At 41.7% G+C, this 26,993-nt stretch overlaps 1 protein-coding gene across 2 annotated transcripts in view; it reads right to left on the bottom strand.

Moving 5' to 3' along the window:
* The window catches only part of FNIP2 (folliculin interacting protein 2), an 87,137-nt gene that overhangs the window by 15,706 nt on the left and 44,438 nt on the right, over positions 1-26,993 (bottom strand). Inside the window, exons 4-13 of one of the 2 annotated variants that reach the window (XM_074951081.1) lie at positions 23,431-23,531; positions 23,246-23,317; positions 21,747-21,847; positions 21,495-21,584; positions 20,201-20,272; positions 19,308-19,437; positions 14,217-14,418; positions 13,562-13,650; positions 5,378-5,524; positions 5,050-5,219 (exon numbers count right to left, since the gene is read on the bottom strand). In XM_074951081.1, the coding sequence (XP_074807182.1) occupies positions 5,050-5,219; positions 5,378-5,524; positions 13,562-13,650; positions 14,217-14,418; positions 19,308-19,437; positions 20,201-20,272; positions 21,495-21,584; positions 21,747-21,847; positions 23,246-23,317; positions 23,431-23,531 (1,174 nt within the window). The remainder of the gene's footprint in view (positions 1-5,049; positions 5,220-5,377; positions 5,525-13,561; positions 13,651-14,216; positions 14,419-19,307; positions 19,438-20,200; positions 20,273-21,494; positions 21,585-21,746; positions 21,848-23,245; positions 23,318-23,430; positions 23,532-26,993) is intronic. The other variant, XM_074951082.1, reaches the window with a different exon arrangement.

Raw genomic sequence — 26,993 nt, 5'->3', positions numbered from 1 at the left:
ACAAGAGATCCACTTCTTGGACACTACAGTGCTAATAAACGATGGTCACATAAACACCACCCTATACTGGAAACCTACTGACCGCTATTCCTACCTACATGCCTCCAGCTTTCACCCTGACCACACCACACGATCCATCGTCTACAGCCAAGCTCTGCGATACAACCGCATTTGCTCCAACCCCTCAGACAGAGACAAACATCTACAAGATCTCTATCAAGCATTCTTACAACTACAATACCCACCTGCGGAAGTGAAGAAACAGTTTGACAGAGCCAGAAGAGTACCCAGAAGTCACCTACTACAGGACAGGCCTAACAAAGAAAATAACAGAACGCCACTAGCAGTCACCTTCAGCCCCCAACGCATTATTAAGGATCTACAACCTATCCTGAAGGATGACCCAACACTCTCACAACTCTTGGGAGACAGGCCAGTCCTTGCCTACACACAGCCCCCAAACCTGAAGCAAATACTCACCAGCAACCACACACCACACAACAGAACCACTAACCCAGGAACCTATCCTTGCAACAAAGCCCGTTGCCAACTGTGCCCACATATCTATTCAGGAGACACCATCACAGGGCCTAATAACATCAGCCACACTATCAGAGGCTCATTCACCTGCACATCCACCAATGTGATATATGCCATCATATGCCAGCAATGCCCCTCTGCCATGTACATTGGTCAAACTGGACAGTCTCTATGTAAAAGAATAAATGGATACAAATCAGATGTCAAGAATTATAACATTCATAAACCAGTCGGAGAACACTTCAATCTCTCTGGTCACGCGATTACAGACATGAAAGTTGCGATATTACAACAAAAAAAACTTCAAATCCAGACTCCAGCGAGAAACTGTTGAATTGGAATTCATTTGCAAATTGGATACAATTAACTTAGGCTTGAATAGAGACTGGGAGTGGCTAAGTCATTATGCAAGGTAACCTATTTCCCCTTGTTTTTTCCTACCCCTCCCTCAGACGTTCTTGTTAAACCCTGGATTTGTGCTGGAAATGGCCCACCTTGATTATCATACACATTGTAAGGAGAGTGGTCACTTTAGATAAGCTATTACCAGCAGGAGAGTGGGGTGGGGGTATTTTTTCATGCTTTGCGTGTATAAAAAGATCTTCTACACTTTCCACAGTATGCATCCGATGAAGTGAGCTGTAGCTCACGAAAGCTTATGCTCAAATAAATTGGTTAGTCTCCAAGGTGCCACAAGTACTCCTTTTCTTTTTGCGAATACAGACTAACACGGCTGTTACTCTGAAACCTAGGAATAAAAGCCGAATCAAAGCCTTGATCCTAAGAACATACTCACAGGATTAACTTTATGTATGCAAGTAGTCCCACAGGGAATAGGGAAAGAACAGGTTAAAGACCATTAGATAATTTAGATGTATTGAAGTTGGCTGGGCCTGACAAATACACCCTAGGGTACTTAAGAAACTGACACAATCTCTGAACCATTAGCAATTATCTTCAGGAACTCGTGGAGGATGGGTGAGATCCCAGAGGGCCGCAGAAGGGCAAACATAGTACCTATCTTTAAAAAAGGGGAACAAAGAGGACCAGGGGAATTATAGGTCAGTCAGGCTAACTTTGATACCTGCAAAGATACTGGAACCAATTATTAAACAATCAGTTTTTAAGTACCTAAAGGATCATTGGGTGAATAGGTAATAGCCAGCAAGCATTTGTCAAGAACAAGTAATGCCAGAACAAGCTAATTTCCTTCTTTAACAGGGTTACTGGCCTAGTTGATGGGGGGGAGGGAAGCAGTAGACATGATGTAGCTTGATTTTAGTAAGACTTCTGATGCAGTCCCAAATGCCACTCTCATAAGCAAACTAGGGAAGCACGGTCATATTGAAATTACCATAAAGTGGATACACAACTGATTGAAAGACAGTACTCAAAAAGTAGTTATCAATGATTCACTATCAAACTGGGAGGATGTATCAAGTGGGATCACCCAGATGCCTGTCCTGGATCCGGTACTTTTCAATATTTTCACTAATGACTTGGATAATGGGGTCGACCGTATGGGTATAAATTTTGCAGATGACGCCAAACTGGGAGAGGCTGCAAGCACCCTGGAGGACAGCCTAATCAGAATTCAAAAAGACCTTGTCAAATTGGAAAATTGGTCTGAAATCAATAAGATGAAATTAAATAAAAGACTAGTGCAAAGTACTTCAACAAAATGGGAATAACTGGCTAGGAAACAGTACTGCTGAAAAGGATCTGGAGGTTCTAGTGCATCACAAGTTGAATGAGAGTCAATATCAGTTGTTAAAAAGGCTAATATAATTCTGGGGTGTATTAACAGGAGTATCATCTGTAAGACATGAGAGGTAAATGTCCTGCTCTACTTGGCACTGTTGAGGCCTCAACTGGATATTGTGTCCAGTTCTGGGAGCCACCATTTAGGAAAGATGTGGACAAACTGGAGAAGTCCAGAGAAAAGCAAAAGCAACAAAACTGATAAAAGGTTTAGAAACCCTGACCGATGAGGAAAAGTTAGAAAAACTGTATAACCTTAGTTTTGAGAAGAAAGGGGGGGGGGGGGAAATGGGGACCTGATAGCCTTCAGATATGTTAAGAACTGCTATAAAGAGGTTGCAGCAAGGGAGATTTAGGTTAGATATTAGGAAAATCTTTCTAATTATAACAGTAGTTGAATACTGGAATAGGTTACCAGGGGAGGTTGTGTAATCCTCATCACTGAAGGTTTATAAGTACAAAGTTAGACAAACACTTGTCAGGTATAGTCTAGGTATACTTGGTCCTGCCTCAGCATGGGGTGATGAACTAAAAGATGACATCTCAAGCTCCTTTCCTTTACATTTCTATGATTAACAGTTAGGTGTATTAAAGCAAATGCTTGCTTGCAGGATTCAGGCCTAAGTTAGTATTATATGTATATAAACTTACTTATAAAAAAAGAGTCTTGGAGCAACAATAATATTATGACAACTCAATATAAAATTTTAAAATAAAAACTTAAGGTTTGCAGAGACTGAGCAGTTCCTTCATCATGAACAATATAGTTTTATCTCTTATGGAATGCTGCAATTGATTGAAATCATGGCATTTTAGTATAATTTAATAATAAAACAAGGATTTATACAAAGCTTTCCATTTTTAAAGCTATTTACAGATATTACACCCTAACCTTCCAAAAGATTTGTTTTTAGAAAGCACTTTTGTACTATGAACCCTGTCTTTTTCAGAGGGAACCACCAGAGGGCAACATTTTCCTTCATATTGATGTACATTACAATAAACATCTGAACTCACTTCTTTTACCTGAGAATAAGAAAGAACTGAGATGTTTTGAGTTCAACCATTTAGAATTTGTCTGGGTCTTTAAAACTCGTATTATCTTCCTACTGAGCCTACTCCATAATGTGCACAATTACCAGCTCTGAGTTTGGGTAACAATTTATTTCCCTTCTTTCCTGTAGAACTACTAGCAGTTCTTCCTGGGAGAGAGGACAAGATCTACTGTCCAAACAGGCACTAGACAGCTCCCTCCAGCTGGCTTCTGTATACCTTAACCCTGGCTTCTTATTTCCCTAAATCAGCTCCCACTTTCCTGAACCCCAAAACACCCAGTCCCTCACCCCTCTCCTCAACTACTCAATAACTCAGTAACTTTTTAAAATCTTTCTTTTTTAAAGCAAGCAATACAACTCTCTATTATGAATATATATAGTGGGAGTTAGGAATCTTCAGTGCCAGAGAGGCTACTGATAAGAGCTTGGCTGTTCTCAGTGGTGGCAGATGACAGAACAAGGAGCAATGGTCTCAAGTTGCAGTGGGGGAGGTCTAGGTTGGGTATTAGGAAACACTATTTCACTAGGAGGGTGGTGAAGCACTGGAATGGGTTACCTAGGGAGGTGGTAGAATCTCCATCCCTAGAGGTTTTTAAGGCCCGGCTTGACAAAGCCCTGGCTGGGATGATTTAGTTGGAGTTGGTCCTGCTTTGAGCAGGGGGGTGGACTAGGTGACGTCCTGGGGTTTCTTCCAACCCTAATCTTCTATGATTCTATGACAAGAACCAAATAGAACTAAGCTAGCTGATCAGCAGCAGGAACATGATATGGACACAGAACTATTGTTATGCAAGTTGCTTCTTTAGAATTTCACTAAATTTTCTGGATGGTTTTACATTAGGCAGATGATATATAGGAGGGAAAAATGGAGCAGGGGGAGTGGGGAAAGGAAGGAGGATTGCCCAAGGAGTGGAATTTTTGAGAGTAAGATTTTATGCATGTGATTATCTACTCTCCAAACATTCATATCCATGTACTTTGGCTCTGAAGAGAAATGTTCAGAGATGAATAAAACTGCCGGTTATAAATATTTTGCCAGCTCTCATTCACATGCTTCTTATATAGCCACTTGATTTCATGTATCAAGATACTTAGTAAGCTATGTAGGTAGATGAGAATCACTACATCTGAGGACTTAGGGCCAGATTTTCTAGACAGTTTACTACCCCTTTGTGCAACTGAGATAGAGCAAAAGGGCTGTAATTCCATTACCAATGCCCAGATAGAATTTTATTGGCATAGAGGAACCCTCTGCTTGCCCATCTACACTGCCACCAGGCCCTGCACCTCTCTCATGCCCAGCCTCCCTTCCCCAGCAAAGTGGGTGCACCAACGCTCTACTATAATGATATTCCACTGGCATAGGGTCCATCAGGGACCACAAACCAGTGGCAGACTTTAATGCTGCCTGGCAGCAGCTTTAGTTTGTGTCAGACAAGGGCTGGCCAGAGAATCAGAGAGCTGGAACCAGCTCCCTGACATCACCCCACCCTATCCCCCAACATGCTTATAGATGAAGTACAAGTTTTAATCTTGCCTGCCTCTGCATAGCTCCCACCTATGACGTATTTTTTAAAATAGCTGTGTATATACAATGATGTGTTTGTAGGGAAGTGCTACATTTCAATTAAATAGGTTAAAGTTTAGTAACCGTTTTATACCAGATTTTTTTTTTTTAAGGTTTTCTACTGACCGAGCTGTGCCCAGAGGGGGTTATAAGGATGCGATTTTGCCAGCAGGTTTACAAATTGTGATGTGCCTTTCTCAGAGAAGGCCTTTATGGGAGGATGGTCAACTGGCATTACAGTTGGGACCCACGCCAGGTGATAGGTCAGCACCGCAGTCAATAGAGCGGCTAAGAACCTAAAGAAAAAGAATACAACAAAAATAAGATCCAAGGGAAAAAAAAAAAAAAAAAGGTATTTGACATATGCTCATGTCTGTGTACTTCCTATTATGTTTGTATGCATTAGAACACAAGTTACTGCAGGGGTAAGGAGATGATGCAGAAGGAAGCATACTGGTTTTTGTTGATCTGTTCTATCAGAAGTGTAAATTCCTTAAGAAAGCGCTGGCATAGCTGGTTCTTTTCCAAAGTGCTGGACATCATGGTAAGCCACACAGGTTCTGCAATCCTTGGAACTGAATACAGGTTCCAGATTGTAACTCTACCAAAATGAAAGAAAAAAAAGCTGTTAACCTGTGAATGAGGTTGCAAAATATATACAGAAGAAAAAATAAAGAGTTTTCTTCAAATTTTTCTAACATCTGTTAGGAGTTCTAATAGTTACGTAGGTTCTCTGTAGCTAGTCAGAGGCTCCACTCTCATAATGAGAGGCGTTCTGTAGAACACTAAATTACATGAGATGCACCGTAAGTGCATTAACAATATTCTAATCAATGCAATTGCAATTTCTTTGACAAAGAAAGTATTCCTCTGAGCATACAAGGATATGAAAGGAGGACATGAAATTCATCTCAGCACGAACTAAACAGTTGGACAATGTTTTAATGAATCAAAATGTATTGCTGCACAAGTTCAATAGGTTAGTTTTACCCAGCAATTGCTTCATACACAATCAACATTTATTTCATCATACTTGTCTGGTATATTGTGTCAAACGATGCAAATTGAGACTCCAATTTGCAAAAGAGCACCTTTAAGACTGAAGAACTATGCTGTACGAGTTTAACTCTGAATGAAATCTGCAGCTTGACTCATCATCCTGGCTATGCAATCACCAGTCAGGTGCTTTACCACCTGAATATATATGCCCAGATTAGTCAATAGATTGAACATGCAGTTTTAGAAGTATGATCTTAGACATACAATGATTTGATGGGTAGCTTGATAGCAAAACACAAACCCATCACAAATGGCCGCCATCTCCAATAACGGCTTTCAATGTACCTCTAATTTAATTCCGAACAGATTTGCATGATCCACAGTTAAATTTCTAGCTGAAGAGATGATTGTCTTCCACACGTTTAAGAGTTTTGTACAAATAATCTTCACAAGTTAGCAAGTTCAGAAACAACCTTTGTACAGTGACAAGTTTGGAGCTTTCCAGATCATCTAGTTACATTTTCTGTTGATATATGGGTGATTAGTGCATGATAAATTTACAACAAAACATTCTGTCTACCTTACATTTAAAAATCTACCATTTACCAGAGCAATCTAGCTGTGTCCCCCCAAGTAATTACTTACAGATACATACAGTGTAAACATATAATTCATTTAGTGTGTGTTACATTTCTTTCCTTGGATGTTTGCGTAAATTGATTTTATCTTTGATCTCTGTTTATTTATGCCCATTTTAAGGTGTCTGTACACAATTTACTTTTTCAAATTTGCTAAAAACATTTTCTCTCTTGTGATGAGAATAGTTAGTTTTCTTAAGCATGTTATTTAAGACATGCTCTGGTGTGGTATGAACGGTCTCACTTTTGGTCTCTTCCCTCTGGGGCTAAACAGGGTGTGAAGGCTGATTTTTTAGGGCTCATTATTCTTCAGTGACCGTTCCACAAAAGTTACGAAAGGCTTAGATCCAAACCATTGTAGCTACAATACTCCATTATCTACAGTGTGTATGTTTTAAAATGTATATTGTTTTAAACTTCATATCTTTTTTCCTTTGCACTGTGTATACTATCTTGCCAACTGTAGACAGGAAGTGTATCATCGCTATAAGAGAAACAAAGGGTGAGGGGTACAGAGAGAAGAAGAGAAGAGCTTGAAGAAAGGAGTGGTTGGGGGAAAAATCTAGTGGCATAAGATAGCAAAAATTGATACAATGGGAAAATATGATATTGGGGAAAAATTCAAATCTAAGTCAAAAAGTCAAATCTAAGTCATGAAAATCAAGTCCATGGTGTAACACTTGTATTTTACAGTTACATACTAAGAACTACCTTAAAAGAACATTAAGATTGCAAAGTCAATCACTCAAAGAGTTAGAAAATACCAGAATTAAGGTTGCAACCAGGCCTTAATTGGGCCTCCATAAGTGTATGAATTACGATTCAGTCTTTAATTACATGATCACATACTATCATTCCCACTGGACCCTAGCCTTTTTCAGTGCACGGGGTAGATGTTGTTCACTTAAGGATATTCAGTATTTTGTTTTGTTCTGATTCAATGGCCTGATTGGTGTTCAATGGCCTGATTTCCTGCACACTATTACAACCCTGCTCTATCATCATCATCATCATCAACTATTAGTTTCCTCAGGAGCTTTTCTAGAGTGATTTTCAGTATAGTATGAGTGCGTCACAACATCCACTCATTTTCACATATTCTATAGCAGGGTCATTTCTTCAGTAAGCATGCCTAGTTGGTCAGGGCCTATGACCCTCTTTCACTTCAAGTGTGTCCTGAACCCCTTGGATGGGGTTCAGCTATGTTGGCTTCCTTGCCAGTAACCCCTGGTCCTGCCCATTCCAGGGGTAGGCACAGGGGATCCTGACCCAGGATCCTGAGTGTGACAGCCTGGGATGGCCTGGGTTCAGCCCACTCCCTGCTCATCTGCTCCTGGGCCACTTCCCACCACACCGGATGCCTCAGTTTGGGGCATGGCTGTCACTGATTTATAACACTTTGCTTCAAACCCCAAAGTCTGGGGGCTGATGCAGGTGACCCTCTGGTTCCCATGCACATGGTTCTCCATACCTCTGGGGTGATGTCTCCACAAGCAAGAGGGAGACTCATAGCCAGACCTTCTCATTAATGTCCCCCCCCCCCACACACACACACACACACACACAGTTGCAGGACAGTCCTCCTCCAGAAAATGGCTTCTCTCCTTCCCCCTTGCCTGGGCTGCTGGAGCTCTTTTTATACTGCTCCTTTCCCCAGGAGCATACTTGGCAGTGCCTGAGGGTCAGAGCTTTCCCAGCCCAGTACAGCTCCAGCCCTTCCCCTGCCTTAGTGTGGCATTTATAAACTCCATCACACCCTGTGAGGCTAGGGATCAGTATTCTTCCCTATTTTACAGATGGGGAACTAAGGCATAGAGAACTTAAGATCAAAAGTACCCCCTAGTTTTGGGTGCTCAATTTGAGACACCTAAGACATGATTTTTCACAATACTTAGCATGATATAGCACTATGTGTTCAAAGCACAGCTCCTTCCGACTTCACTTGTAGATCCTAGAGAAGGGCAACAAAGGTGTGACAAGATGATGATGATCAACAGATGGCTCAGGCACTGGTGCTATAAGGAGGGCTTTGGGATGTATGGCCACTGGGAAGCATTCATGGACAGAGGACTGTTCTCTCGGGATGGACTTCACCTGAGTAGGGAGGGAAATAGACTTTTAGGATGGAGGCGGGCACAACTGATTAAGAGAGCTTTAAACTAGGAATTTGGGGGAGCTGGTGGGAGATGTCCAGGTAATCTCCACGCCAGATTTTAACATTGAGAGGGACGAAAACAAAGTAAGAAAGGATACAGCCGTGGGTAGCCCAATCAGTTAAAGAATGTGAGCGAAGCCAAACAGCAAAAATTAAGATGTTTGTACACTAATGCGAGGAGCCTAGGTAACAAAATGGAGGAACTAGAGCTATTGGTGCAGGAAGTGAAACCAGATATTATAGGGATAACAGAAACATGGTGAAATAACAGTCATGACTAGAGTATGGGCATTGAAGGGTATGTGCTGTTTAGGAAAGACAGAAATAAAGGCAAAGGTGGTGGAGTAGCATTGTATATCAATGAGGAGGTAGACTGTAGAGAAATAAGAAGAGATGGAATGGATAAGACAGTCTGTCTGAGCAAAAATCACATTGGGGAAGAAAGCTACTAGAGGCTCCCCTGGGATAGTGCTTGGGGTGTGCTATAGACCACCGGGATCAGATCTGGATATGGACAGAAACCTCTTTAATGTTTTTAATGAGGTAAATAGTATTGGGAATTGTGTGATCATGGGGGACTAACTTCCCAGATATAGACTGGAGGACAAGTGCTAGTAATAGTAATAGGGCTCAGATTTTCCTGAATGCAATAGCTGATAGATTCCTTCACCAAGTAGTTGCTGAACCAACAAGAGGGGATGCCATTTTAGATTTGGTGTTGGTGAGTAGTGAGGACCTCATAGAAGAAATGGTTGTAGGAGACAGCCTTGGTTTGAGCGATCATGAGCTAATTCGGTTCAAACTAAACGGAAGGATAAACAAAAATAGATCTGTGACTAGGGTTTTTGATTTCAAAAGGGCTAACTTAAAAAAAAATTAAGGAAATTAGTTAGGGAAGTAGACTGGACTGAAAAACTTGTGGATCTAAAGGAGGAGGAGGCCTGGAATTACTTCAAGTTAAAGTTGCAGAAACTATCAGAAGCCTGCATCCCAAGAAAGGGGAAAAAATTCATTGGCAGGAGTTGTAGACCAAGCTGGATGAGCAAGCATCTCAGAGAGGCGATTAAGAAAAAGCAGAAAGCATACAAGGATGGAAGATGGGAGGGATTAGCAAGGAAAGCTACCTTATTGAGGTCAGAACATGTAGGGATAAAGTGAGAAAGGCCAAAAGTCATGTAGAATTGGACCTTGCAAAGGGAATTAAAACCAATGGTAAAAAGGTTCTATCATCATATAAATAAGAAAAAAAACAAAGAAAGAAGAAGTGGGACCGCTAAACGCTGAAATTGGAGTGGAGGTTAAGGATAATCTAGGCATGGCCCAATATCTAAACAAATACTTGTCTCAGTCTTTAATGAGGAGGTTAGGGATAATGGTAGGATGACAAATGAGAATGAGGATATGGAGGTAGATATTACCACATCTGACGTGGAAGCCAAACTCGAACAGCTTAATGGGACTAAATCGGGGGGGCCCAGATAATCTTCATCCAAGAATATTAAAGGAACTGGCACACGAAATTGCAAGCCCATTAGCAAGAATTTTTAATGAATCTGTAAACTCAGGGGTTGTACCGTATGACTGGAGAATTGCTAACATAGTTCCTATTTTTAAGAAAGGAAAAAAAAGTAATCCGGGGAACTACAGGCCTGTTAGTTTGACATCTGTAGTATGCAAGGTCTTGGAAAAATTTTTGAAGAAAGCAGTTAACGACACTGAAGTCAATGGTAATTGGGAAAAATACAACATGGTTTTAAAAAAGGTAGATCATGCCAAACCAACCTGATCTTCTTTGAGAAGATAACAGATTTTTTAGACAAAGAAAACGCAGTGGATCTAATTTACCTCGATTTCAGTAAAGCATTTGATACGGTTTCACATGGGGAATTAGCAGCTAAATTGGAAAAGATGGGGATCAACATGAAAATTGAAAGGTGGATAAGGAACTGGTTAAAGGGGAGACTACAATGGGTCACGCTGAAAGGTGAACTGTCAGGCTGGAAGGAGGTTACTAGTGGAGTTCCTCAGGGATCGGTTTTGGGTTTGATCTTTTTATTACTGACCTTGGCACAAAAAGTGGGAATGTGCTAATAAAGTTTGCGGATGACACAAAGCTGGGAGGTATTGCCACTACAGAGAAGGACCGGGTATCATACAGGAAGATCTGGATGACCTTGTAAACGAGAATAATAGCAATAGGATGAAATTTAATAGTGAAAAGTGCAATGTCATGCATTTAGGGATTAATAACAAAAAAATTTGTTATAAGCTGGGGACACATCACTTGGAAGAAACAGAGGAGGAGAAGGACCTCGGAGTATTGGTTGATCACAGGATGACTATGAGCCGCCAATGTGATATGGCCGTGAAAAAAGCTAATGTGGTCTTAGAATGCATCAGGTGAGGCATTTCCAGTAGAGATGAGGTGGTGTTAGTACCATTATACAAGGCACTAGCGAGACCTCATCTGGAATACTGTGTGCAGTTCTGGTCTCCCATGTTTAAGAAGGATGAATTGAAACTGGAACAGGTACAGAGAAGGGCTACTAGGATGATCCGAGGAATAAAAAACCTGTCTTATGAAAGGAGACTCAAAAAGCTTGGCTTGTTTAGCCTAACCAAAAGAAGGCTGAGGGGAGATATGATTGCTCTCTATAAATATATCAGAGGGATAAATACCACGGGGGAGAGGAATTATTTAAGCTCAGTACCAGTGTGGACACAAGAACAAATGGATATAAACTGGCCACCAGGAAGTTTAGACTTGAAATTAGACTAAGGTTTCTTATCATCAGAGGAGTGAAGTTCTGGAATGGCCTTCCAAGGGGAGCAGTGGGGGCAAAAGACATATCTGGCTTCAAGACAAAGCTTGATAAGTTTATGGAGGAGATGGTATGATTGGATAGCCTAATTTTGGCAATTAATTGATCTTTGACTATTAGCGGTATATATGCCCAATGGTCTGTGATGGGATGTTAGATGGGGTGTGATCTGAGTTACTACAGAGAATTCTTTCCTGGGTGTCTGGCTGGTGAGTCTTGCCCACATGCTCAGGGTTTAGCTGATCGCCATATTAGGGGTCAGGAAGGAATTTTCCTCCAGGGCAGATTGGCAGAGGCCCTGGGGGTTTTTCACCTTCCTCTGCAGCATGGGGCATGGGTCACTTGCTGGAGGATTCTCTGCACCTTCAAGTCTTTAAACCATGATTTGAGGACTTCAATAGCTCAGACATAGGTTAGGGGTTTGTTACAGGAGCGGGTGGGTGAGATTCTGTGGCCTGCATTGTGCAGGTCAGACTTGACAATCATAATGGTCCCTTCTGACCTTAAAGTCTATGATTCTGTGATTCTATGATTTGAGTGCTCAGCACACTTTTGCACATCAGGCCCCAGGAGAGTGAGTCAGGCACCCAAAATATGAGGCACACATAATTAGTGACCACCTGTGAAAAACTGGTTCAAGTAGCTTTCCTAGCATCACACAAGAACTCTGTGGCCCAGGCAGGAATAGAATCTAATCCTGCAGGCAGCACTCAACTGCCTTAACCATGAGACTGTCCTTTGTGTTCCTGTGTGCCATACCCCTCTTCTGTCACTACACACCTTCCAACGTCTGGAAGTAAAGCAGCAGGAGTCCTACTGGCAACACCTCTCCTTTATTATATAATCCTGATTCATTCCCAGAGCACAGTTCATGCTGAGCTTTAAATGCGGCAGAGGTCTTGAAGAAAAAGTAGTTTGTGATCATGGTGTTAAAAAGACTATCCTCATATGCGCAAGGGGACCAGATTAAGATTAAATGGGTCTCTGAGTCATCAGTTTGGACCTTAGATCCACAGAACGGACCTATATCACTTAAGCTAATAAAGTAACTGATAGCACTAATAGGCTGTTATCCTCTGTGTGGACAAGTGACTACAGGGGGATCAGACACACACTTTGCCAGTGGATTTCACAGCTACCTGCTGACAGCAGAGGGTTGTTAGACTCATGGCTCCTGGGTTCAGTCGGAGGAGAGTGTTCTCTAATGGTTATAGACCCTTCTGCCCTTGTGCTCCCAGCCTGTCTCCCTCTGCTCCCATCCATCCTCCACCTTATCACCTCCACTCCCACCCTCCAGCTCCTGCCTGCCTCCTTCCTTCCACCTCTGCATTCCAATTAGGTGTTCTCCCCCCTCTCCTGGTTGCTGAGGGACTGATGTGGGGGGGACCAAGGGAGGGACATTTAGAGCACAGGAAACAGTCTCCCTGCTATCAGTTCCACTATCTGACACCACAGCTGCCTTTTGCAGCCTGGGGGAGCAATTGCAGGGAAAGTCTTATTCAGTACATGGGCTGAAGCATGCTCCTTTATTCTGTGGAGATGGTGCACATGCAGTCCAGTCGGCAGGTACAAGCCATGACGAGAGATTAGCTACCAGACTAGTAAATCTCTTCTGAGCATGTGTGAACTAAGATTTTTCAAAGACTTATAGCCAGGCCACATTTGGGTGGATTTTCACAGGGATGGCAAAAAAGGCACCACCCCCCTGCCAAATTTCAAGTACCTGCTTCAAAACAGGGAAGCATTCAAGTTTCTCAGCACAACAGCTGTAAGAATTTTTTAAATATAGGAATACAATGCATTTTCCCCTATGGTCACTCACAAATGGCAGAACCATTTTTGCTGAAGTTTTCCAAACAATTTCAGTCTGAGGCAGACACCTAACTTGGAAAAATTTAGCCCAAATGATTAGAGTTTGGCAAAGTTATTGAAAAAACAGGGTCTTACAACAGGAAGTACCAGGTGACCTTAACTTTAGGCCGTGCTACCAGCTTCTCCTATCATATGGTGTAACAACAGCTCACCTGAATTCTCCCAGGGCATCCGTGACACGGCTGATATAAACCTGTACTCTTAGGCTGGATTCTGCTATTTTTCTACAGAGGATCATGGCCTTGAACAATAAAAAGTGACATCTTAAAGAATGCAAAATAGTTTATATCATCTTTATAGGCTCATCAACGTGTCTGAATTGATGAACAGACACTGTGGCTCGAGCCCTGATGCTATGCGGCCACTTAGGATAGCAAGAGCTGCCCACATCCCCGTGTGTGACTGTGTAAAACCAATCTAGGACATGAGACCAGGTGCGTGGCGGGAGGAGAGCAAGGGCTGTACACCAGATACTCTCCTCCCCACCAGCCCTTTCAAAGCAAGCATGCACACTCTCCCATAATGCATCAACCAGTTGAAAAAACATCTAAATGGGAGAAGAGGACCACCCCCACCCCCAAATCCTCCTTCCAATGCAAGGAGAGAACCTAGGGAAGGACTGTGGTCCTGAGGCACAACTTTTTCCAATGCAGTTAGTAAGGCAGAGAAGCTATGTGCTACCCCCCATGCAGGGCGCCGTCTGCAGGTTGGCTTCACCCTGTGGTTATTTATGCCTTTCTAGGCTCTAGAGTATTCCATCCCTGCTTAGTGCTTATTCTTCAGACTCCACTAAATAGCATTCTGTACCTTTTCAATTGCACTCTTTAACTTGTTCATATGGGATTCAAATAGAGGGAAGTGAGAGAAAAAGAAGTCCTGGAAGTTCCTCTGTGCATCTTCTCCTTCAGGCAGAGAGAAAATTACGCTGATGGCAATTTTTTTCCTCCGAATCATAGCAGGATTGGAACTGCAGCTTTCATCAGCCACGCTAAAAGTCTCTTCAGTGGACCTGCAATGAGAGAAATGGTAGGCCAGTTACCCTGTATGTTTCCTACATTTGTATACGATGCATAGTTCTGTATGCCAGCAAGAGATTCTAACCATACCTCCAAGTCTCCTTCAATGCCCTGCAAAAATTTTGCCCCAGCTTACTTCCCTACTTAAAAATGTCACTCACTCACAGATAGCAGAACGTTCTCAGTGGCACAACTCAAACTACGGAACCCTTTGCTAGAATGCAAGACACCTTTTCATTAAAGCTTTCCTCTAGGAATAGTACCCATAAACAGAACCCCTGAAAACACTTCTGTGTGGGTATTTCAAATGCCTTATAAGAATTAGTACATTTATCATAATACCGCTGCGTGGTAGGGGCTATTACTGCCATTTTACAGATGGGCAATGAAAGCACATGGCACATAACTTCCCAAAGGTCACAAAGGAAGTCTGTGGCAGATCTGGAAAATGAATCCTGGTCGGCTGAGTCCCAGTTCAGCTCCATAACCTCAAAACCATCTTATCGTTGAATTTCACACAATCCTGTTCATGGCAGAATTCAGAAAGTTTGTTTGTTATTTGTACAGCGATTAAGTATCTACTCCAATAAGCTTACTAATTGAGAAGTAAAGCCTTTACTGAAGACAAACCATCACCACTTTGATACTAACTTGAGTCACGTATCTTGATATAAAATGCTAGTGGAGACAACACACTCATTTCCCCCGCTCGATGTAGCTAGTCGGTAAGCAGTAAGTGTGTGGCCATGTTGTCTTGACCTCAATTACTTACATCCAGGTAAAAACTGCCTCTGCCTTATCTCCGCTAGGATGTGACATCATCAGGATAGCTCTCTCCAAGTAAAAAAAAAAAAAAAAAAGAAACCACACTTTTTTTTTGCAGTGACGACATAGCATTGTTTTGTGTAGAGCTAAACAGAACCAAGTTAAACAGGTAATGTCGCTACTTTCACTTTCCCACTCCTACCAGTCCTCTCTGTTCCCTTTCTATCTTGTTCTATCTTATGGCAGCATCCCCGAGTTTCAAGGAGTAATTTTATATCACTTAAGAGCTCTGCTTCCTGCTCCAATCAGCCACAAACTAAGTCATGGCAACTGCACAAAGTAATCTCAATAGAAACCACAGAAATACATGGTGGAATAGTGCAGGACCTCTCAGCCTGTAAGGTATGACCCAGAAGCCAGTCATGGATTGTCCCCTCCTCATTGGGTTGTGATAGCTTTAACTTCTAGGCACCATCTCTCGAACACTGGGAGTTCCAAGGTGTCAATGAGTACAGTATGCAGCAATTTGTGAATGCAGCACCAGGCATATGATCAAGAGTGAGAGAGACAAGTCATCAGAAAACGTTTGGAGTCAGAGAGCAAGAAACTGATGGTCCATGATGAAAACCATCTAGCTTTTGACTTTACATATACTTAGGGGTCTGACTGGAAAAAATAAGTCGTGGTTATCTCTGATGCTCAGCTCACTCAACACCAAAATGAGACAATGCTTACCGTAGAGCGTGTAGACCCTCATAAAACTCTTTCATTTCCTGCAAGCTAGGATCAGCAATGGAATAGTTAACCATGCTGACATTAAGTTTTTTGGGTTAACGTCCTATCAAGAGGAGAAAGTTTGCAAGTGCCAAAGGTATGGCAGATACAGGCAGACAGTTGAAACTCTGTTTACATTTTGATGGTTATGGTCTCAGCTATAAAGACTAGAGAACCTATTTAAGGGGAAATTTTGAGTCTACAGCACAAGATGGAGATGCCAAGGAGAGATTAAATGAGCACCCATTGGTAGCTGCTCCTTCGCAGGCCAATCTGATCCCTACATTTACTGACCACAATGAATTTCTAAAGGCATTGTGACTATGTCTACCCTGCAATAAAAAAAGGAGTACTTGTGGCACCTTAGAGACTAACCAATTTATTTGAGCATAAGCTTTCGTGAGCTACAGCTCACTTCATCGGATGCATTCAGTGGGTGAGCTGTAGCTTACGCTCAAATAAATTGGTTAGTCTCTAAGGTGCCACAAGTCCTCCTTTTCTTTTTGCGAATACAGACTAACATGGCTGTTACTCTGAAACCTACCCTGCAATAAGACACCCAAATACCTCATAATGAACATGCCAGAAAGCCAGTAGTTTTTGGAGGCTTTTAACTGCCATAAACCAGAACAGTGCTTTTCAAAAAGCTACTTCTGTCTCAGAAATACAGCACAGAATGCCTTTACAGCTTTTTTTTTTTTTTAAACAGACTATTACAACACAGCGTCATGTAACTGGCAAGGTATTTATCCTACCATCCATTATCAAGGTCACTGAAGTCATGTTTCAGGGTGGAAAGGAGGGAGTAATCTTGCATAGTTTAAATGCACCCAATCTCCAATAATGCTGTCAGATGCCAAAGGATGGTCAGAAAACCACATCAGAAAATAAAGATATTTGCAATGCAACTCTGAGTCTACTGACTTTACTGGCTTTGGAGAAGTCATTGCAATTAACTGAACTAAAAGAACGTTTCAGAGCGTATATTATTGTGCCAATCTCTAAAAATAGTACTGGTAAATTCGTAGCATTTTCATTTTTTTTTTAAAAAAAGGAAAGCATTAGATAGATGTTGTTAAATCCATATACTTCAGTTGAAACAGGCAAAAAGACAAGCCAAAAGCTGGCTATTTTAACTGAGGCCTGTGCATTTTTGGAAACTCATTCTAAGCAGAAACTGTTTTCTGGCTGATCTATTTGATGAGTTGAATATACTAAATTTGTCACCACACAGAGGCATTAAAGAGAAAACTGAGCTTGTGGGAAACAAGAGCTCAAGATGATAACCTCATTTGAACTCCTTAGTAACTTTTGTGCAAAGATAAAAATTCCCATGGACTTTGTGAAAGGGACAGTAAATCAACATACAAGAAACATTGCAAACTGAGTTCGTGTACAGTTTCCCATAGTTTGAGATTGAGAAACAGAAGTCTGACTGTGTGAGAACCCTTTTCAACAAAGCTGCTAATTGTGCTTGACTGACAAGTAACCATATGGAGCTGCAGATAGAAGTTCTATTTTCTTTGGGCAGTTGGTCTAAAGATCGGTCAGATGCTGTGCAGTTTTAGCTGTATGAATTAAAGCACAGATTCAGCTCCTATTGAGATCAATAGCAAAAATCCGTTGTTCCAGTGGTATTTGATTGTTTGAACAAATGAACGTTTGAACATAGCAACACCTGTAATGCTTGATAGCCTAACTATTGGATCCACAATATCTTTGTGCAATTTCCTTCTCGACTCTGGCTGCGACGAAAGCAAATGCACAGAAGTCATTTACCTCTGGAGAAAGATTTGATGCTGCATACTGCAAATACTACACCAAGAACAGAGAAACTAATGTTCAGCAAGCAGGCTTAATTTTTGTCTTTACGGATAAGAAGTTACCACTTCCAGTTACAAGAACACTGAAATATATTTGAGAATGAACTTTTTTTTTTAAAATGCCTCTTTAAATGAGATTTTAATCAAAGAATCTTTTTACACTAGTTTAACTGATCACTATAAGATGATCTAAATTGAACACAATTTAATTAACTACCCAATGCCTTGTGCTTTGTCGAAAAGCTATTACATTAGTTTTTGAACTTGAGGTTGCTTTTTCATATGGTGGGTTTCAGGATAATTTATTTGGCCCACAGACCAAAAGAAAGCCACTGTAGTATAGCATCCAAAATATCTGTCTGTAGCAACGATTAATGGAACAGAGATATGGGGCATGGAAATGGTTCTTCCAAGGTGTTTGTAGGGCACTTAGTAAATATACAAGTTAAACAGGCTAAGACAACCTGTGACCCATTGGCTAAGTATCCCTTCCAATAGGAAAAGCCACAGAGGGGGCTTTTCATGTGGGAAATCTATACATGGAATCTCTGTAAGAGAATCAACTATGTCATCTCATTGGGGAGAAATGGGCTTTGCATCTCCTTGGTAAAGGCTACGGGAGCACTTGCATGAGCCTGGAAAACGCTCAGAATCCACAAGTGGATAGGGTTATCAGCCCCTAGCACCTCCAGCTCCTTAGCAGTGGCTGACCTCAGCTTCCCTGAAAACTGAATACAGCATTAAGTTGGATGACCTTTTCCAGGTAACTTCCACCACACTGGAGGGCAAGGGGAGAGAATGAAAGCCAATTCCCAAAGCCTGCATCCAGTTCACACTGTTCCTAATCTGCACAGAGAGGGGTCCACTGGCTTCAGGCCTGTAAGCACGCATGCACATATGCAGGTCCACTTGTGAGTGAGGGAGGTAGCGGAGAGGCATTGCCTATCTTGCTATGAAAAAGCAAGACTGTCTAGAAGTCAAGTCTTGATGCACCCCATGACATTTTTGTCAGACCAGTGGCAAATGTACTGAAGTTATTATAGCCAAGCTTTGGGTCATCACTCTCTTTTTTCAAGTTGTGCCAAAATCACGCTTGAGGCATCCTGTACATACCAAGAGAGTTGTCATGGTCTATTGCACCAGAGTTTTGTTAACTAGTCACTAATCAGGTTGTTATAGTAGAATATAATTGTGCCACCTATGGTGTTACGTTCTCCCTCATGTCAGTAGGTAGCTCTGTTCTTCCAGTAACAGCTGAGAGTTTAATTTTCTTGTTTGAGTGGGTGCCTCAGAGATAAATGATAATCCTTCACTTGAAATGTGTTCACCTCATTTTGTAGCCATTCATTTGTAATAATCTTAAACAACACTTAACACTAGGATGTAGGAGAGATCAGACTGTTACTAGGAGAAAAAAAATGAAATTGACTTGCCCCATTAAGAACAGAGACTTGGCCAATTTCAGCAAATGCAGCCCAATTGCTATTGTATTTCAGCAGGGAGAAGCTCACAACACTCACCACCTTGGAATAATTCCGTTTTCTAAACTCGTCGTTTGACTTCGGAGCCAGCGGCGCTGGTAGCTGCTGGAAGAGGAGGATGAGGAACTTGGTGATGGAAACGGTGTAATCAAAAGACTGCTCAGAGATGCTGTCAAGAAACACACACATGAACATTTTGTAGGGTGCCGAGTAAATAACACTTTTCCCTTTGGCCAGGTTAACATAAGTATAATTTTTGCCTTTTGGTTTTCTCGTTTTTTTAAAAAACAGCAGTTTTCCTTTCAGTCTGACTCATTCCCAGCAGGTGAAATCATAATTATTTTAATTATTCTTACTGCCTTAACATAGTAGGAGACTTTTTTCTTAACAGCACCAGAATGTTATATGTAGTGGAGACTACATTGATGGAGTCTCTCTCCTCTGTGCTGGTTTTCTACTCCTCTGAAGCAATCTGTCCTAAGAGATGTTGCCAGTCATGACAGGCAGGCCAACCTCTAGCCACTGCTTTTCCTCCCACTGAGCAAAAATCTTCCCCCTTCTTTTCTTTAGTGGAAGCGCTACTGTTGATTTCTTCCCTAACTTATACGTTTATATTACTGAAGTATTACATAGATGAGAACCAAATGAGTTAATGTTGTAAAGGCAGAGTATCACAAGACACATCCCCTTTCTTACTGATTTGTAGGGGAGAAGGGGAAGAGTATGTCCCAGCAGCAGAGCGGATGAGCAGAAACCTAGTTCATAGGGAAGGGAACGGCTCAACAGATCCACAAGTTCGTGTGGATGTGCTATAAGCAGCGATATCCAAACTCCACCCCACTGGGCAAAACCTGGGCAAAACCTGAATCTGTTGAGTCACTCTGCTAAAAAGCTTTGCTTTCATCAAATGGGAGAAAAAGAAACACAGATACCTGACCGAGCAATGCCGCTGTCTCTGTCCTCATTTTGCCCTCTGCTAGGCATATCAACAGGTGTGCTATGTGCTGAAGTAAACAGATCAGATCAACAGAAAACATTACATGCTGCCTCATATTGTTTGTCAGTGTTAAGCAAAGTCTATGTTTAAAGACCACACATCCAGCAAAGTCACATCCAGTGCAGTTAATTTAAGCAATAGCTATGTCCACAGTGTGTGGGCAGATAAAAAAATTCAGTGTTTGAAGAGGTGATAGCAAGCAATATTTCAATACTGAACACTACTAGTGGGATTGAATTTTTTTATTTTAGACTAAAATACTTTCTAAATACCTGTAGGAATCGGAACATGAATTTATATACACTAAAAAAGTCACACAGCTGAGAATCAGCCCCATGAAAGTGTCTCAGGTAGAATACCCCAAAATGGGAGCACCCAAAATCTCTAGTCACGTTTGAAAATCCTGAGTTAGTTTATTTTTGTAGCATCACTGGCATTGAAGTGGCTAACAATACTTTATACAGAGTATCAGTTTCAGTTGTTTTTAAATTAACCACTATGCTTGTTTTATAGCATGAAGCAAAAACTCAATCCAGTGTGGATCACCGGTAAGTGTTAGTAGCACATATTCATTTAATTTATGAAGCATGCAAGATCTGTGAGAGAAGTGAAGTAACTTTTCATTTTTGAAATCAACAGGATCAATTAGATCCAAGGTTTCCCCAACAGCACGAGTAATTGTCAGGCCTGTAAAAGGATCTTTACATGTGTAAAGGAGACTAAATGCTACTTTCGAATTTAAGATAAAGCCTTTAATATTGTAAAGTCAAAACTTAAACACTTCCAGACTCAGTTCAATAATGTCTTAAAAGAGTTGCCATCCAGTGAAAAAAATCCACAGGTCAGAAGATATAGAAGGAAAGCAAAGAGGGAAAGAGGCAAAAGGGAACTGCACACCAGCAAGAAATCAAGTGTAGACCAGGAAACATAAATCCTCTTAGAAACATAAGGGCTCATTTATTATTGAATACACATTACATTAGGAAGTTTCCTTAATGTGAACATTTGTGGTAGAGGTGGGAGGGACGAACAGGAAGCAATTTAATGCAGCCTCGTATTTCAAGAAGGCTTGAGTCAAAATATAAAGCCAATATGTGTCTATCATCAATATCTTCGTCACTTTAGCCCTTCGTTTCTAGAGTGTAATTATGGACCTCCTGACAAGATTCAGAAGAAGCTGGGTTACTGTGGGTGGATGGGTCACAGTGTGCTCAGCATTCCACACAAACCTGCAAAGAAAGAAGCACTCCGGATGAGCCGGAGGGGAACTCCTTCAGATACACCCTGCAGCACTTTGCTGCTGCACAGCTGTAACACACCTAAAAACAGCAACGCAGAGAGAACGCAAGACAAACAAACAAAAAACAATTAAAGACAATGCAGGGGGAAATAATTTAAAAGAAAAAAACAAAAACAAAAACAAAAAACAGATGGTCTCATCAGGAAAAGATTTTTTTAAAATAAAATAAAGAAATATTTACCCAGATTACTTCCACTACGGCAGGTGCCCAAACCATTTTGATTAGAGCTCAGTTTTCCAAGACTGGGATCTTGGTTGATGTATTCAAAGCTATCTTGCAAGCTAAAAAGGGAGAAATATCAAAATTTCTAAGAAGGGGGAAAGAATAACTTCCACTAACATCAAACTACACTCTGTTTATTTGCTTTGTTATGTAAATCTAACTCACCACCAAGCTTAAAGATTAGCAGATATTCCTATATTATTGTCATAACCATACAGATAAGGGTAGCCTAGAATTCCTCCTTACCTGTAAGGGGTTAAGAAGCTCAAATAACCTGGTTGGCACCTGACCAGAAGGACCAATGGGGAAAAAAAAAAAGATACTTTCAAATGGAGGGGGGGGGGAAGAGGGTGAAGGGGCTTGGGGGGATATTTTAGGGAAACAGGAATTCAAACTGGTCCTTTTTCTGAATCTTTGTCTAACTCACTTGGTGGTGGCAGCAGTCCCCATCCAAGGACAAGGAAGGATTTGTGCCTTGGGGAAGTTTTTAACCTAAGCTGGTAGAAATTATCCTAGGAGGTCTTTCATGCTGATCCCCACATCTGCACCCTAGAGTTCAGAGCTGGGAGGGAACCTTGACAATTATAACAGATATTTATAATGGAAAATAGATCGCGGAGGACTGTAAGATTTAAGACTGTACCTTTCAGAATTAACTAACTTTCCATGTTTGGTCTTTGCCCACAGTGATTTTGAGAGGTAGAGGGGAATGGAGCAAAATCTCATCAGCCATTTTTGAATGTGGAGAGAGAGAGAGAGAGAGAGAGAGAGAGAGAGAGAGAGAGTGTAGAAGAAAAATATATGCACACCTTCCTCATTATATTAAAAAGGCAACCTGTTGGCAGTGGGAAGTTGTTACTGAAGATAGAGACCCTAAGCCTTTGAATGTTTATACAGGCCTCTAAACTTTGAGTTTCACCCATTGCTCATCCAGAACACACTTAAAGAGTCAAAGGGTACATATACACCGTAATTAAACACCCAGTGCTGGCCTGGGTCATCGGACTGGTTCGTTGGGCTTGGGATGTGGGGCTGTAAAATAGCTGTGAAAATGTTCAGGCTTGGCCTGGAGCCCAAGCTCTAGGACCCCATAATGGGGGAGGGCCTCATAACCTGAGCTCCAGCTGAACCATCTACACTGCAATTTTTAGCCCTACAGCCTAAGCCGCATGAGCCCAAGTCAGCTGACCTGGGCCAGCTGCTGCCATGCCGCGAGTCATTTATTCCAGTGTAGCCGGACCCTGAACGATCCCATTGCCCTCTAGCCTTCATGGGACAGCTAGAGCTCAGCACATGAATACTGCTCATAAACAGTCTCACTCTCTCCCCCTTTCACTCACTGCCAGCAGACATTTGGTCATTTGGTTTTATGAGCTTTTATATAGACCAACCTTAGGAGCAGTGATAGAAGAAATCTAAAATGAGAGTGAGAAATGACAGGAAACAACCAAACTTACTTATTTGTGCTTCCACTGAAGCTTCCCACTCTGGCTGAGAACACTTTACTTATCATAAGCTGCGGAGGAGAGCTGAAAGGATAAACAATCATCATCTCGGTGACTCAGCAGTTCCAGTACCTTCTCCTTCCCCATTTCCAAGCATTTGGCAATATGGATAATCCTAGAAGAGGAAACTCACTTACCGTATGTAGTGGATTTTCAAGGTAGAACCTTTGTAACTCATTGCCACTGAGCCAAACATCATTTCTCCAAGCATGTTGACATCAGAGGCTGGTCTAGTGTACTATAGATAAATAAGGGGAAAAAAGCCAATCATAACCCATTGCGTTATTTTAGTACTGAATTTTGAACGTGAAGTACAAGTAATCTCTGCTTCCCAATGAAGAGGAGGAGCATATACCAAGTGGTGTTTGTGCAGTGCGTACATACAGTTACAGTACATACTATATTTAGTTCATTAGAGAGGCCCACTAGTTCCTATTTGCATGAACTCTCCCCAAAGCGTGCAATGAAGAAACCCACGCACAGTCTCTACAGCTGGGCCAGACAAGTGATTTTATATCTCCCAGCCACATTTCTTTATTGCAGGATGTTGCTTGAGAAAGACTCCACGCACTGCAGGTCTGAAGAGTCTGGACCCTTAAGTGTTACTTTTACATTTAAAAATCCTTCCCGGTCTAAATTAACTCATTTAGATGGCAAGATATACTTAGAATGACAATTTTTAAAAAAAAGGAAACAAAATAAGTCCTATTTCTTACTACATTCCAAAGATCTACTATGAGTAAGAGGATAAACTCTCTCCATAGTTAAGGTAGTAACTTGCATTTCAACACAAGGATACATTTTTTCTTCCCACCCTCTACTAAATGTATTAAAACAAACCCAATCCACATGAAGTCTCTCATGTGTCTCTTAGCGTACGACAAAGGTTTGCCTGTTTTGAGGAGATTCAAACAAGCGATTTTAGAGAGGCACATAGAAAAATGAGTTTTCTACTTTTTTTAACTCCTGAGTCTGGAATGTCCTCCTCTGAAATCAGCACCTGTCATAAATATAAAGGGAAGGGTAAACACCTTTAAAATCCCTCCTGGCCGGAGGAAAAGCCCTTTAACTTGTAAAGGGTTAAGAAGCTAGGATAACCTCGCTGGCACCTGACCAAAATGACCAAAGAGGAGACAAGATACTTTCAAAGCTGGAGGGGGGGGGGGGGGAAGGGACAAAGGTTCTCTCTGTCTGTGTGTGTGTTTTTTTTTTTTTTTTTTGCCAGGAACAGAAAAGGAATGGAGTCTTAGAACTTAGTAAGTAATCTAGCTAGATATGCGTTAGATTCTGTTTTGTTTAAATGGCTGATAAAATAAGCTGTGCTGAATGGAATGTATATTCCTGTTTTTGTGTCTTTTTGTAACTTAAGGTTTTGCCTAGAGGCATTCTCTATGTTTTGAATCGGATTACCCTGTAAGGTATTTACCATCTTGATTTTACATATGTGATTCTTTTTCTTCAATTAAAATTCTTCTTTTAAGAACCTGATTGTTCTTAAGATCCAAGGGTTTGGGTCTGTGTTCACCTATGCAAATTGGTGAAGATTTTTACCAAGCCTTCCCCAGGAAAGGGGGTGTATAGTGTGGGAGGATTTTGGGGGGGAAAGACGTTTCCAAGAGCGCTCTTTCCCTGTTATATATTTGTTAGACGCTTGGTGGTGGCAGCAATAAAGTCCAAGGGCAAAAGGTAAAATAGTTTGTACCTTGGGGAAGTTTTAACCTAAGCTAGTAAAAATAAGCTTAGGGGGTTTTTCATGCAGCTCCCCACATCTGTACCCTAGAGTTCAGAGTGGGGAAGGAATCTTGACATGGTGGCAGAGCGGTGGGATTAACTTGAAATCATTTTGAGATTTTTTGAACAAGCAGCACAGATTTTAAAAAGGAATTTTTTTTCCCTTTGGGCTTCTGGAAAGCAGGTTTTCAGCTGAAAGCAGTTAGAGGTTTTTTTGGTCTCTGCCTGGGGGCCAGAGCAGAGACAAAAGGGAATTGTCTTTTGTGAGCTGGAGTTTTCTCTACCTAAAGGCAGGGTAGTTAACCTCCTGCAGGGAAATTCACAAGTCTTCACAGACCTGAAGAAGTTTTTTTTTTTTTTTTTTTTAAAACCTAAGAGCAACTAGAGGGGTTTTCTGTCTATTTGCCTGGAGACAAAGGTTTTAGGTTTTGTTTTGTTTTGTTTTGTTTTTTTTAAGGATTTTTCTGTAGGCTGACAATCACTATCAGAGAACATAGGTATCCGGTTACAGCACAGCAAAATTTTACAAGCCAAGTTTTTTGTTTGTTTTATTCCTAACTCTCGGGTGTAAAGTTAGTTAAAAATAGAGAGGCAAACATGACAGAAACCAAGGCACAACACAAATTGGAGTTAACCAGACTGGAGGCAGCGAAAGAGGCAGAAAAAGCCCTAGAGGCTGCCCACAGGAGAGCTATGGAGGCAAAGGACAAAGAAATGGAGGCAGCAAAAGAGGCAGAAAAAAAACAAGAGGATGCCCAAAAGAGAGCTATGGAGGTAGAAAAGAACGAAGAGGCTGCTCACAGGAGAGCTATGGGGCAAAGGAAAAAGAGAGGAAGCATGAACTGGAGATGGAGAAGGTAAGGGCTGAGCGGAATCTACTGGATAACCCTAACAATCCTTCCCCAACCATCCACAAATGGGAGCGACTATGTCCACAGTATGATGAATCCAGTGATATTGCTAAATATTTTCTCACCTTTGAGAGACTGTGCACTCTCCATAAAATTCCTGAAGCTCACAAGATGACCACATTGGTCACAAAATTGACTGGAAGAGCTCTGGACATATTCAATAAGATGCCTATTGATGAGGCTTCTGACTATAATAAGTTCAAGGATTTGGTTTTAAAGCAATTTCAAATTACACCTTAAACTTAAAGAGTAAAATTTCAAACCCTTAAGAGAGGGCGTGGACTAAGTAATGTGGCTTATCTAAACCAGATGAAGGATCTGTTAAATAAATAGCTCCAAGGAAGGGGTGTCACTAGCTTTAACGGAATGTGTGATTTGATAGCTCAGGAGAAATTCCTGAATATGTCCAAGGAGGAAATAAAACAGTGTTTATGGGATAAGGAAATGGACTCAGCAGAAAGTCTTGCTTCTTATGCTGATCGATACAAGCAGTCCCAGACCGCCAGAGAGGCGGGGCAAGCTGGAACAAAACAGGTGGAGGGAGGAGAGAGGAACAAAACTGGTTGCAGCTGGAGCGGATACCAAAAGAGACAACCTCAGACCACACCCTACTACCGGGGGCAGCCCAAGGCCCCAACTACCCCCCCCAAGCAACCCTCCAGAGTTTATCGTCCTGCCACACCGTTCTCCAGCAACCCACCTCGCCCCAGTGACCTGTCAGCTGGACAATGTTTTAAATGTAATGAGCCAGGGCACATAAAGGCCAGCTGCCCCAAGAACCCCAACAGATTACAGTTCATTGCACCGGAATCACACCAGAGGTCCTCAGGCCCAGATGCCTCCCAGATACCCTCGGAGTGGAGGGAAACCGAGTGTGGGCGGAAAGAAGGTCACAGCGTGGAGGGACACCGGAGCACAAGTGTCGGCTATCCATGCTTCCTTAGTGGACCCCAATTTCATCAACCCAGAGATCCAAGTGATGATTCAACCCTTCAAGTCAAACGCTTTTGACTTGCCTACAGCCAAGTTCCTGGTCCAGTACAAGGGCTGGTCAGGAA

This window comes from Natator depressus, chromosome 4 (genome assembly GCF_965152275.1).
Source record: "Natator depressus isolate rNatDep1 chromosome 4, rNatDep2.hap1, whole genome shotgun sequence".
In the NCBI taxonomy this organism is placed as follows: domain Eukaryota; kingdom Metazoa; phylum Chordata; order Testudines; family Cheloniidae; genus Natator; species Natator depressus.
Note: the sequence above shows the minus strand (reverse complement) of the source record. Positions and strands in the feature narration are given on the sequence as shown.